The 13,887-nt window shown below is 47.5% G+C and overlaps 1 protein-coding gene across 1 annotated transcript in view; it reads left to right on the top strand.

Annotated features, from left to right (window-relative positions):
* The first annotated feature begins 401 nt into the window (after positions 1-401).
* CUNH11orf49 (chromosome unknown C11orf49 homolog) overlaps positions 402-13,887 on the top strand; it is a 102,007-nt gene continuing 88,521 nt past the window's right edge. Inside the window, exon 1 of the mRNA XM_018562142.1 lies at positions 402-503. Coding sequence (XP_018417644.1) covers positions 437-503 — 67 coding nt within the window. The 5' untranslated portion in view covers positions 402-436. The remainder of the gene's footprint in view (positions 504-13,887) is intronic.

The raw sequence follows: 13,887 nt of genomic DNA, 5'->3' as shown, positions 1-13,887 counted from the left end.
AGCACAGGAGAGCCTAGGCACACTCACATACCAGGAAGTACACTGTTATTGCTCAGGAAAGGAACATTATCAGGGAACATTTTGGGCAAAACTAAAATTTCTAGATGTTCCCTATAATAAAAAAAAAAAGCAAATCTTTATTTTGTGAGATCAGATCATTTTCAACGTTCCTAAAATATATGAAATAAACGAATGCAACCGCACACCGATCATGTGACTAATAGAAGACTTTGCGCTGCACTCAAAACGCCTATAACATGTCCCTCTGCCCTCGCTATAGAGTAAGCATGAGGGGAGGAAGCATGATGCGGGGTTCGTGTTTGCAGCCGAGACACATTTATGTCGCACAGGATCATTCGGTTGCTATGGTAATCAAAGACGCCACCTAATTACCGGCCGGAAGTAGCTCTTTGATGAATGACGTAATGCCCGTTGAATGGTGTCCGTGAAGGGGAGAAAAATGAGCCCGGAGAGGTTGCTGCAGTCCGCCTCGGACTATCTTGGTGAGGAGATATTTCCTGCATGCATAGTGCTCGTTCCCGTGTCAGCCCTGTGGATGGGTTATTGTGAGCACCTTGCAGCATGTGCATCATCTGCATACATAGTGCTCGCTCCTGTGTACAGATGATTGTGAGCACCTGTCACCATGTGCATACTCTGTTTTGTTTTGACTATAGGGTATTACTGGTATGTTATGATTAAACCTGAATTTTAAGCAAACAGCTAAGAATATGATTTATAATACATACAGAGGAACTAGTTTACTGGCTGTGTCATTCTGATCAGCACTTCTTATGATTGAGGCACGCCTGCCTGACAGACCAGACAGGTGGGTCCTTCACATTTCTTACCCGGTGTTAATCTAGGTCAGGGTGTGTGTTTAAGTAATATCTCCTCTTACCTTTCCCCCTAGACCAGGGGTGGGCAATAAGGAGAGGGAGTCCCATGAGTCATTTGTAAGACTGACAGTTACAGGCATGACTCCCAGAGGCAGATGCATGTTGGGATTTGTAGTTAATGCACAGCTGAAGGGCCGGAGTTGCTCACTCCTGCTTTAGACCTTGCAATGCGGGAAGTGGACACTTTTTGTCTTGTGCCATAAGTTGGGCTGTACGGGCCTGTTCACACTATTGCAGGGTCGGGCAATTCCAGCCCTCCAGCTGTGCATTAACTACAAATCCCAACATGCTTCGGCCTCCGGGAGTCATGCCTGTAACTGTCAGTCTTGCAATGCCTCATGGGACTTGACGTTCCACAACAGCTGGAGGGCCAGAGTTGCCTCCCCTGCACTATAGTGTTGTGTTAAAAGCACATTATGGTGCTTTCAGTGCACACTATCGCACAGGTCAATGCACTGCATGCTAGGTGCACTGTTGTGCTGTGAATGGTAGCCCCATGCACCTCCCGGCAGGTGTGTGTTGCAGCACAAAGGGCACTACCAGGATACTGTGTGTTGCGGTATGGTAAAAAAAAATTAATGCGTGCATTGTTTTTTGTTTTTTTTCCCAACACAAGAAATGGAATTGATCAAAACTGGAGCAGACAGATTCTGGAGCAGCTATGGAGAAGCAACCAATCAGCTTCTAGCTTTTATTTTCAAGAAACTGAAGAGAGAAGCGGATTGGTTGCCATGGGCAACTGCTCCAGATTCTCTCTGCTCCAGTTTTGATAATTTCCCCCCAACGTGTGGTATTGCAGTACCACGCAATTGGGGTGCCATTCAAAAAAATCGTAACCCACCAGTTCACCTAGCATGCGTTGTTTGCGTTGTGTGCTATCGTGCGCTAAACACACAGGTATTAAGACTTTAGAGGAATGCTATGGTTTGAACCGGCCCTATAAAAAAGAAATCCATGATTCCGGGGGATTCATCATATGTTTGGGGCTCCTGGCTGCTCAGGTTTCCTTCATTGTATTGGCACATTCAGTGTATATAAGCCTTCTGTCTCCCAGAGTCTCACTTCTATGGCTGCACTCCGGAGAGACATCTGAAACGATTTCTCTTGCAGTTCTTTTTTTAGTTTGTATGATGTAAAGGTCCTTGGTGGGGTAAAATAAAGATTCGCAGACGAGGAGCAGAGGGATTGTAAAAGCAGGAAACAGAAGAAATGCATTACAGCTCCAACAAAACTGTCATCCTACCGAGGGAAGCAAATTGTTCTGAATTGCTCTCAATTACGTAGGTTTGAGATCCACCAAAGTGAGTCATTGTAATGAAGAAATGAACAAAGTCAGCGCAATCACACAATCTGACCATGTGTCATGTTACACTCATAGATAGGGTGAAACGTGGTCAGATCGCACTCCCGTTACCTGAATTGTGGGGTTCTTCTCTCTGTAGGCTGCCGCAGTTGTTTGCATGGCTCCGCCCACACAGCCACATCATCCATTCACAGATCCTTTGACAGGATCTATAAATGGAGAAACAGCAACTCCCATCAGCCACCATGGCAGAGGGACCTGTAGTTGCAATGGAATACAAGTGCAGTGACATCAATGCATTGAATCACTAGTCCGCACTACATACCATGGGGGGGAGGGGGGGATTTATCCAGAATCTGGAGCAGCTTCCCATGGCAACCAATCAGCATCTCTCTTCAGTTTGCTCAGGCAAGATTTTAAAATGAGACAAAGAAGCTGAGTGGTTGCCATGGACAACTGCTCCAGAATTGTCTGCTACAGTCTTGATAAATTCCCCCCTATGTATATAGCAGTTGCTTTACCTGCCAAAAGGATTTGTATTTCTGTCCACCCAGTCCTGAGATTTACACAGCTCTGCCTCCCAGGCAAGCAGTACACTCATCTCTCTGTTTTCATCTACTATCGGCATGTATGATCATTCCTGCAGTTCTGCTTTATGTAAAAGGTATACATACAGTGGGACATTATGCCAAAGATACTGAAAAAATGATTTGGGGTTTAGATTAGGTATGTACCGATACCGGTATTTTCGTATCGAGTACCAATATTTTTTTTTTCGGTACTCACCGATACCACAAGTCCCATTAAGGAAGCCAGGCGGCGTGTAAAGACTTGCCACCCGGCTTCCTAGTTAGCAGGAAAGACGTCCCCATGCTTCTTGTCACTAGTTGACGAGAAAGCATTGAGCCGGCTTTCTGGCCAATCGGGAAGCCAGGAGCTGTGCAATGACGCGGCGCCCGGCTTCCTGATTGGCCGGGAAGCCAGCTCCATGCTCCCTCGTCATTAAGTGAGGTCATTACATGGCGCCCGGCTTCCTGATTGGCCAGCATCCCGACCAATCAGGCAGCGAGTCATTACACGCTGCCCGGCTTCCTGATTGGCCGGGAAGCCGGCTCCATGCTCCCTCGTCACAAGTGTAATGACTTGCTGCCCGGCTTCCTGATACCGGAAGTATCGGCCTAGGCATCGGAACATTTGGGTGAGTATGAGTACTTGCCCAAATAGTCGGCACTGATACCGATACTAGTATTGGTGCATCCCTAGTTGACATACACTTTAATATTAATGTGCTTGATCTTCCACCTTCATGTGATTGGCTGCTCATGTCTGGATAGAACACAGTGCTATATATAGAATGCTTTACATTATATCCAGCTTATCTATAACCAGAGAGAATCTCAGCTTTTGTAAACCGCTCACGTTCGCAGCGCCATACCTCCTAAAAGCCGAGTGCGCTGTGACATTTCAGGAAGCTATTGACATCAGTGTGATACGAGATGAACGCGTTGTTAGTGGCTCTGGCTTGGCAAGAATGTACACATCCAGTGTGGGGCCCTGTGAATACCATATACATGATGTCATTGGGAGTCAGGAGCCACGCTCTACAATCGAGAGTTCTGTTCCTGCCACTGACCATGCTCTGCCTCCGGAGATTTACTGTCATTTGTTTATATTCAAAATGGTATCGGAGACATTTGGAGCAGAATCAAAAAAGTTGTTTCATTAAAGGAGAACTATGGGGTTATGTCTTTTCCCCATAGTTCTCCTTAGGGTAACGGGAGGACACAAACTAGCGTCCTCCCGTCACCCAATGCTCAGTATACGGCGAGCTGCTGCTCGCGGTATACTGAGACGCCGCAGCTGAAGCGGATCCCGACAATTGTGCCGGGATCCGCCCAGCTGCGTGACTTACAGCTGGCTCTGCCTATCTAGAGGCAGAGCCAGCTGTACCCGCCCCCTCCCCTGTCCGTTCCGCCAGTCAGCGCTGGCGGATCGGAGCGGGGAATCCAGCCCCTCCCCTGTCACGGCAGAGAGCCGTGACAGGATCGAGAGGTGAGCGAACACCGCACGGTTTACAATGAACAGTCGCGCGATCGAAAACACGCAACAATAGCTCAGCATCTGGATTGCCTAGGTGTGAACCTAGCCTTATTTTTTAATGGCATCGCACCATATCACATGCTAATAGGTTACCATGAAATGTGGTGCGATACAACGCACATTGGCTAGGTGTATTGGGGTGCCTAAGAAATAAGGGCACCACCTTGTACCTATCATTGCAACATGCGATGGCTAGGTGCATTGGGGTAAGCAACACATTGAAATGGGGCTTTCATGATACCCATACGTGCCAGTTTGACATTTGGTAAAACATATTTTTATTTACACATTTAAACTTTATTTTATACAAAGCAGCTAAAACGTAGCGGATTTGTACTCCTCTATAGCTGGTGGTATTCTGCATTGCTGTATAATGTATTGCTGAGATTTGTAGTCCTCTATAGCTGGTGGTATCCTGCATTGCTGTATAATGTATTGCTGGGATTTGTACCCTTCTATAGCTGGTGGTGTTCTGCATTGTTGTATAATGTACTGCTGGGATTTGTAGTCCTCTATAGCTGATGGTATTATGATTTGCGGTATAATGTATTGCTGGGATTTGTACTCCTCTATAGCTGGTGGTGTTCTGCATTGCTTTATGTCCCCTTTACGGGGAGGGACATATTCAGCTCCTAGAAAAAGCGCAGGTACAGCGGAGTTCAGACTTGATCATCTTTTACAAGCCGAGTGATTGCAGTGACAGCCTTTTGAGTCGATTAGAGGCTAATTACAGGTTTTCTTGGAGCAGCAAAGCCTCCTTATGTCTTCCCATCCATCTGAAGGAGGCTTTTAAGGACCATTTAATGTCACAGTAAAGTAAATCTTTGCATTCCTTTCACGGTACTTGCGTTTTTCATTTTCAGAGTGTGCAGATTTAAACATTGAGCGGGTATAAGATTTCACTAAAGATATGTACAGACATTGGAGAATGGCCATATGTGATTAGATGAGGGAATACTCGTACGTCTCAAGTCTATACCCAACAACCCCTAAGCTGGCCATACCCCTATAGGTTATCTGCACACTTTCTATGGTCAGATGGAAAATGTGCAACAGATTCCTCCATCAACGCTAAAGTGTGTGGATGGAGCAATCTCCCGCTGGGCCACGCTTCAGTATCTTGCTAGTCGGCCCCGCGGGCTGTCAAATCACCTGAACACTCTGATTGGATGCAGGCATTGTTCAGGTATTTTGACAGCCAGCGGGGCCGACTAGCAAGATACTGAAGCGTGGCCCAGCGGGAGATTGCTCCATCCACACAGTGTAGCGTAGATGGAGGAATCTGTTCCACTTTTTCCATCTGACCATAGAAAGTGTGCAGATAACCTATAGGTGTGTAGCTTTACAAGCTTTGTTATTCATCACTAAGTGCCCATTCACACTGGGCGTTTAATCGCGTGATTTCTGCCGTGATATCGCGAGAAGTCGACGTCCAATGATTTTCAATGGAGCTGTTCTATTGTACAGCTCCATGTCGCTTGTGCAGGACCCTTTTTCCTGCGGCGGTGAAGGTCGCGCGATCGTCGCCCTGAGACCCCATTCACACTGAGCGACATGAAAATTGCGCGACTTTGAGCGACTTCTTCCTATTGGGCTGTATGCAATCGGGAGCAATATCGCTCAAAATCGCTCTAAAAAAGGGTCATGTAGGAGCGACAAGCTACAAGCGATATTGAGCGACGAGATGTGAACAGCTACATTGAAATGTATTGGTGAAGCTACATAGAGCGATATATCGCGGAAATATGAGCGATATCGCTGCAAAAATCACGCGATAAATGTGAACGGGGCCTAACAGTCGTGCTATCCCGGCCGCGCGGATCCGCTCGAGGTAAGTGTTGCTTAGTGAATGGGACCTAAGGCTGGCCATACACTTTACAAATTTGGGGCCGGTCTTGATGAACACGCCAAAGTTCGATCACCGGGTGGCCTTGTCAGCACTCCTCCGTCTGGCATCCTTCGATCAAAAAATCAATGTAGCTGATCAGAAGAGTTTTGGGCGAACAGTGACGGCAGCCAGTCATATGGAGAATCATCCACCCAAACAGTTTACTCTGGATGGAGGAATCTGTTATAGTTTTTTCTGTTCAGCCAATGTTTGGCCAGCTCGAAGCAGGTTCACACCTCGGCGTTCTGTGATCGTGCACGAAACTGTGCGGATGTTCACACCGTCATGGAATTGCCTACCGATCGCGCTTCTGGTGCCATTATTTTCGAATGGCACGCCGGGCGGATGGCTCGGTTTCCCACCACAATTCTGCCCGTACAATCGAACACGATCACTGCTAAACCATCCGTGTGTCGTGTGTCACAAAAAAAGGTACATGTACCTTTTTTTCTGCGATTGCTGTGCAGATGTAACCCCATTGAAATCAATGGGGCTGCGTAGCAACCGCTGTGTGCAACTGCACACACTCGTGCAGTCCCAGGACATGCGTCTGCATCAGCCCTCAAAAAGACACTAAACTCAGGAATTAAATCTTAAAAATGCATTCAGGTACCATAACTATTCACAACAATGTATCTTATTTGTGTATCACTCGGCTGTGGATCCTCAAACCATCTCTGAATTGGTGCTGACACTGTCCTTCCTTCTGGAGGGTGACTACTTTTGTTCCCCATGGTCCCTGTGTGTGTTGTAAAGTAGTCACAGCTGCAAGCTCCATCCCGTAATAGACTAGAATCTCAATACCAATTGGTAAACTAAACATGAGATTGTAGTCCATCACGGGAGTGAGCTTGGAGCGGTGACTACTTTACAACACACATAGGGAACATGGGGAACAAAAGTAGCCACCTTCCAGAAGGAAGGACGGTGTCATTATGAATTCAGAGATGATTTGAGGATCTACAGCCGAGGGATACACAAATAAGGTCCAGTATTGTTATTAGTTGAGGTACTTGAATGAATTTTTAAGATTTAACTGAGTTTAGTGTCACCTAGAAAAGGACCAGTACAGATAATGACAATGTGTGAGACTGACCACTCCAATTATTAGGTAGATGAATGGATTGTATCAAGCTTGGCCTAATGTACATGAAAGTCTTGGGTGAGGAGTCGGTTCTGCATGACCCCCGATCCCTTCTGCACAAGAACAAGTCCTATCGCATGAATCCGATTGGTGGCCATTGTCAACGCAAATACTTTTATCCATGAAGCCGATTGCTGGTGTTCAGCGCAGTTGATGACTTGTGCCGTATTTATCATTTGAGACGTAGCATAGTAAAATTCTATAGACATGAGTAATGCGTTCCAGATTGTTATCGTTCTTGTGGAGAGGCGAAGCTCCAGCGGCTTCTACTTTTCTAAATGAGTTGTGCGCGTGTGGTTTGGATTGTCACAGCATGTTTTTGGATCTTCCCACATCTGTCTTTTGGTGGCTGGAATGTTTTGAGGTTATGCCTCGGCTGTCCTTTTACGGGATGAAAACATCGGCTGGAGACAGAAGGAACCAGCGGTGAAGACTTTCATTATGGCAGGGCTGTGCCAGCTGCTGAGGTTTACTGTAGACAGTCAAATTTGAAGGTCTCCATCATATTCTTCCTACCGTGAAAGTTTGGAGTTTTGTGTTTTTCGATGGGAAATCTCCACCTAGTTCTATTAAAAGGAGACTCCGGACAAACAGCAAAATAATAAAGAATTGCTACCACTATACAGGCAACATTGTCATTTTGTGACAGTAAACTCAGGAGGTAAATCTTTAAAATGTATACAAGTACACCAACTATTAACAACAATGTATCTTATTTGTCTATCACTCGGCTGTAGATCCTCAAATCATCTCTGAATTGGTGCTGACATTGTCCTTCCTTCTGGAGGGTGGCTACTTCTGTTCCCCATGGTCCCTGTGTGTGTTGTAAAGTAGTCACCGCTCCAAGCTCGCACCTGTGATGGACTATAATCTCAATATAACTTGGCAAACTAAACATGAGATTGTAGTCCATCACAGGATCGAGCTGAGCGGTGAGTTTTGCTGATTGCAGAGCTCTGTAGAGAGACCACTGTTTCCACAACGAGAATGCATTGTTTTTTATGTTTAGAGTGGCTCCGCGCGTGTTCGGACGCCCGTATACGCGCGGTTAACCGCTCCTGTGTGAATGGAGCTTAAGGCCCCGTTCACAGCAGGGCGTATCATGAACACTGATGTGCGCGCTTTGACGCATATTCACCATACATGCACAAACGCAGAACATGTTTGCGTTGCCATTACTAGGTAATGGCACCCCTATACGCAACCAAGCAAACACGGTTTTTCCCAGCGCATAAAACAGCGCACGAATGCATGAAAAACATTGCAGAATGCATGTCACCAAATTTGCGACATGTACTTCTTTTCCGCGGTCGGCGGGTGTCCAGGAACCCAATGGGGATCAGTGGGGACTCGTGCCAAAGGAAACTCCTGCAAACAGCTAAATACATTCTAGGTGACTCAAAACAAGAGGTATGCAAAGTCACAGTTTGTTTTATTAAGAATGTATGGCCTGTCCCCTGCCGGTATGTCGGCCTGTCCCCTGCCGGTATGTCGGCCTGTCCCCTGGCGGTATGTCGGCCGGTCCCCTGCCGCTATGTCGCCCTGTCCCCTGCCGCTATGTCGCCCTGTCCCCTGCTGGTTTGTTATGGTGCTGACACTGTCCTTCCTTCTGGAGGGTGGCTACTTTTGTTTCCCATGGTCCATGTGTGTGATGTAAAGTAGTCACCGCTCCAAGCTCACCTAGGACCTTTACCCTCTGTGTGGAAGCAGTGGTCTCTCTGTAGAGGTCTGGCACACCCCTGCTTCTTTAGATCGATAGCTCTGCAATAGGCAAAGCTTATGCTCCCTGCTAATTGAAGAAATTAGGCTCGGACTCAGCAGGGGGGGTGTTGGACCTCTGCAGAGAGATCATTGCAAGGGTTAATAAAAGTTTTGCCCGGCGCTCTCCTGTAATAATACAAAGTACGGTTTTGTAAACCTTATCCTACCGTCCTATATTGTGTTATTTCAGGAATTCATTGATGCACACTTAAAAAGGGACTGCTCAGGAACTTTACAACGGCAAAGCCAAAAAATAGACCCCGGGGACAGAGAGAACATAGGCAGGTCCCTGTAATCCTAACTCCATCTTTGACTTTCTGAACGCTTCATTATACATCATTAAAATTTACCGACGGAGCATCATGACGTTCCCCCGGCGGTACAAGAAAACAAACCCTTCAGATGTCCCTAATTCTGTGGCCTTACATCACGTTTCCTCTCTGCAGGCCGACCCCGCAGATGAAGTAGCGCTTTCCCTCCGCGCGCCCTATTTATCATGCGCTGAAACCTGAGATGATCTAATGCAGCTGGTTTGAATTTTTTCGGGTGATCGCATATTTCATCGAATTAACCTTTAATCAGGGAGCTCTGGCGAGGTTTCTGAGTTTCCTTCTTCTTCTGATGACATAATTCATGCCGGTCATGCTGGCCTCAGAGACGGATTAGTTATGTTGTAAGCAACATATAGCTGCCGGCTCTGACCCTCAGAGGGACGCTGATAAAGTGGAACTCCCAGTTTTGTAAGGGAAGATTAAAAAAACGGTGAACTGTGTATGGCCCCGGTAAAAGTAAAGCTGTGTATGGCCACGGTAAAAGTAAACTGTGTATGGCCCCGGTAAAAGTAAACTGTGTATGGCCCCGGTAAAAGTAAAGCTGTGTATGGCCCCGGTAAAAGTAAAGCTGTATATGTCCCCGGTAAAAGTAAAGCTGTGTATGTCCCCGGTAAAAGTAAAGCTGTATATGTCACCGGTAAAAGTAAAGCTGTGTATGGCCCCGGTAAAAGTAATGCTGTGTATGGCCCCGGTAAAAGTAAACTGTGTATGGCCCCGGTAAAAGTAAACTGTGTATGGCCCCGGTAAAAGTAAACTGTGTATGGCCCCGGTAAAAGAAAGCTGTGTATGGCCCCGGTAAAAGTAAAGCTGTGTATGGCCCCGGTAAAAGTAAAGCTGTGTATGGCCCCGGTAAAAGTAAAGCTGTGTATGGCCCCGGTAAAAGTAAAGCTGTGTATGGCCCCGGTAAAAGTAAAGCTGTGTATGGCCCCGGTAAAAGTAAAGCTGTGTATGGCCCCGGTAAAAGTAAAGCTGTGTATGGCCCCGGTAAAAGTAAAGCTGTGTATGGCCCCGGTAAAAGTAAAGCTGTGTATGGCCCCGGTAAAAGTAAAGCTGTGTATGTCCCCGGTAAAAGTAAAGCTGTGTATGTCACCGGTAAAAGTAAAGCTGTATATGTCACCGGTAAAAGTAAAGCTGTGTATGTCCCCGGTAAAAGTAAAGCTGTATATGTCACCGGTAAAAGTAAAGCTGTGTATGTCCCCGGTAAAAGTAAAGCTGTATATGTCACCGGTAAAAGTAAAGCTGTGTATGGCCCCGGTAAAAGTAATGCTGTGTATGGCCCCGGTAAAAGTAAAACTGTATATGGGCCCCGGTAAAAGTAAAGCTGTATGTGGCCCCGGTAAAAGTAAAGCTGTATGTGGCCCCGGTAAAAGTAAAGCTGTATGTGGCCCCGGTAAAAGTAAAACTGTATATGGGCCCCGGTAAAAGTAAAACTGTATATGGGCCCCAGTAAAATAGTAATAACTGCAAATGAGCGGAATCCGTGCAGATGAAAGATTTCACCGTTTGCGTGTTGCGCGGGGAACGCAAACGCTCTACATGAATGGAGCCTAATGGCGAGCATCTGGCATAACGCACGGCTGACAACGGAATGTTTTCCTGGCTCTTTGTTGGCCGCCTCCATCCCTCCACTACTGGTAAACACTCTTATCTGGCCCTTTCATCGTCTTTGTACGGCTGGTAACATGTCTCAGGCAGGCCCTGTCCTCTGAAGTCCTCCCAGCCTCTGCCCGCCCGTCAGTTCACTCGCTTTCAACTGAACCGCATTTGTCATCATTAAATAACTTTATTGTCATAACACACAGTTTAGTCCAATCCCTGTCATCATCGCTTGCAAATCTCCCTGCAAAAGTTTACTTTGCAGGGAGAAAAAAAAAATAGTGTTTGCCAAGAAATATTTTTTGTTATTTTGTTATTTTTTTTAATCCTTGTATTTTGTCGCCCCCCCCCCCTCCTTCAAAGCGACGTCCTCTTCCTCAGCAAAGGGGAGCCTGTCCCCAGCTGTCCTATTGTACAGAAGAGAGGTCTTGTTAGCACTATTATCTGGCAGGAAGATTACAGGTAATTGTGATAAAGCAACAATACTGCATTTCTGTAATCACATTGAGGAGACTCCAGGCCGCCCCGGGGCCATCCTATCAGATGTACGCAGAAGTCTCAGAAGTGCGTTTTGCTCTCCCCTTGTGTTCTCTGTGATCTTTTAAATGCTACACCTGGGGCTTGGAGGTAAAACACGCAGGTAGATGAGGGCGGGGGCCCAGCATCTGCAGATTTAGGCTTTTTTTGTTTTGACAGTTTCATACACGGCTTCTTTTGCTGTTCAGATTGGCAGTGGCCAGGCTAAACAAACAAGAGAGGGCCCCGTGCGGCCCGCAGGGGTTTGATGTGCCCTTGTGTCTCGCTCACAAAAGGACCATCTGAGGAATATCAACTTCAGCAGCAGAAGAAAAATAAAAGATATGACACATACAAGGAACGAGTTTCGGAAATTTGAGACGTTTGCCTTCTTCCCAGCAGCACTCAGATAAGGTGGTTACATAATAAAGTTTTGTTTACAGCAGAACTCCAGAGGAAAGTTTTTTGGACCCTTGCAGTGGGGCTACCCTCCGCACTACAAGGGTTAAGGGCCTGTTCACACGACGTCCGTTTTCTGTGCTGACCTGATCCGTACGCTCCTGCACTAAAAATGCATCCCAATGTATCCCTATGTGTTTTATGGGCTCCAGTTCTCACGTGTGCAGTCCGTTCAGGTTACGACAGAAAAAATACTGCATGTCGCATTTTGTCAGGTCCGGAAACGGAACAGATACGCAAACGCGTCAAAAACGCATCAAAAACGCACTGCGCTGCAGCTAACATACTGACAGCCCCACTCCAGCAAAAAAAAAAAACATTTTTTTTTTTTGCTGGAACGCATCCAAAACGCAGCCAAAAACGCAATGCATCAGCAGCTCCACGTCTGCTGATCAGGACCTGATCTCATGTGAACAGGCCCTAAAGGAGAACTATGAGGTGAGCGAAAATCACTCGGCCTCGTAGTTCTAGCCGACCTGTGATAATGAAACTGTCGCAGGTCGGCTCTGTAGATCGGGAAGTGAGCGAACACATACCGTCGCTCGCTCACTTCTCGAGCTATCTCTGCAGAGAGCCGTGACTGTCACTCAGGGCTCCCTGCAGGGATTTCCCCCCCCCCCTCCCCGATCCTCCAGCACTGACTGGCAGAACGGGAGGGGGCGGGCACAGCTTTCTCTGTCTCTAGATAGGCAGAGCCAGCTGTCACTCACGCAGCTGGGTGGATCTCGACAGTAATGTCGGGATCCGTCCCGGCTGTGGCAGTCTCAGTATACCGCGAGCTGTAGCTTGCAGGTATACTGAGCTTTGGGTGACGGGAGGACGCTAGTTTGTGTCCTCCCGTTACCCTTTGGAGAACTATGGGGAACAGCCCTAACCTCATAGTTCTCTTAAGTGCTCACTTTTGTCTAACAAAATTTTACTCCCCCGATCCTCGGGGTCGGCTCGCTCTTAGACTGGTCCTTGGAGTCTGCCTTGTCCTCCGCTGCAACGATGGTATGTCCCTCAGCTTCCTCATGTTCTATACACTGTGTATTGAATGTGATGAGACCAGTCTAAGGGGGGAGGGGGGTACCCCCCTGTAAGGGAATGTTTTTACATTCCTGGGCGCTAGAAAACGTAAACCTTGCTCATTTTTGTCTAGGGAGGGGTAAGCAACTCCGGCCCTCCAGCTGTGCTTCAACTACAAATCCCAACACGCCTCCGCCTGTAGGAGTCGTGCCTTTAAATGTCAGTCTTGCAATGCCTCACGGGACTTGTAGTTCCACAACAGCTGGAGGGCCGGAGTTGCCCTCCAGCTGTTACACCAGATCAGGCTGGCGTAATAAAGCACCACCTCGGGGGGCATGTCCACGACACCCTGGACTCACAGGAAGTGGAAAATAACAAAGAATAACTCACCCCAATCTTGCACCTGGCTGGCTGCTAGACCAGTCCCTGCAACCTCTCCCCCCTCCGCTCTGGCAATTGAATATTCCTTGTCATCCTCACGTCTAGTACACTGTATTGGACGTGATGACTCCTGGGTCCTTAGACTGCCAGAGCGAAAGGGGGAGAGAAGCTGCAGGGACCAGTCTAGCACCTGCCGAGTACGAGGCTGGACGTGATGATTCATGGGTCCTTAGACTGCCAGAGCGAAAGGGGGAGAGAAGCTGCAGGGACCAGTCTAGCACCTGCCGAGTACGAGGCTGGACGTGATGATTCATGGGTCCTTAGACTGCCAGAGCGAAGGGGGGCGAGAGGCTGCAGGGACCAGTCTAGCACCAGCCGAGTACGAGGCTGGACGTGATGATTCATGGGTTCTTAGACTGCCAGAGCGAAGGGGGGCGAGAGGCTGCAGGGACCAGTCTAGCACCAGCCGAGTACGAGGCTGGACGTGATGATTCATGGGT

This window comes from Nanorana parkeri, unplaced genomic scaffold (genome assembly GCF_000935625.1).
Source record: "Nanorana parkeri isolate BGI_ZX_2015 unplaced genomic scaffold, ASM93562v1 scaffold562, whole genome shotgun sequence".
In the NCBI taxonomy this organism is placed as follows: Eukaryota; Metazoa; Chordata; class Amphibia; order Anura; family Dicroglossidae; genus Nanorana; species Nanorana parkeri.
The sequence above is the reverse complement of the archived record's forward strand: the minus strand, read 5'-3'. Positions and strand labels throughout refer to the sequence as shown.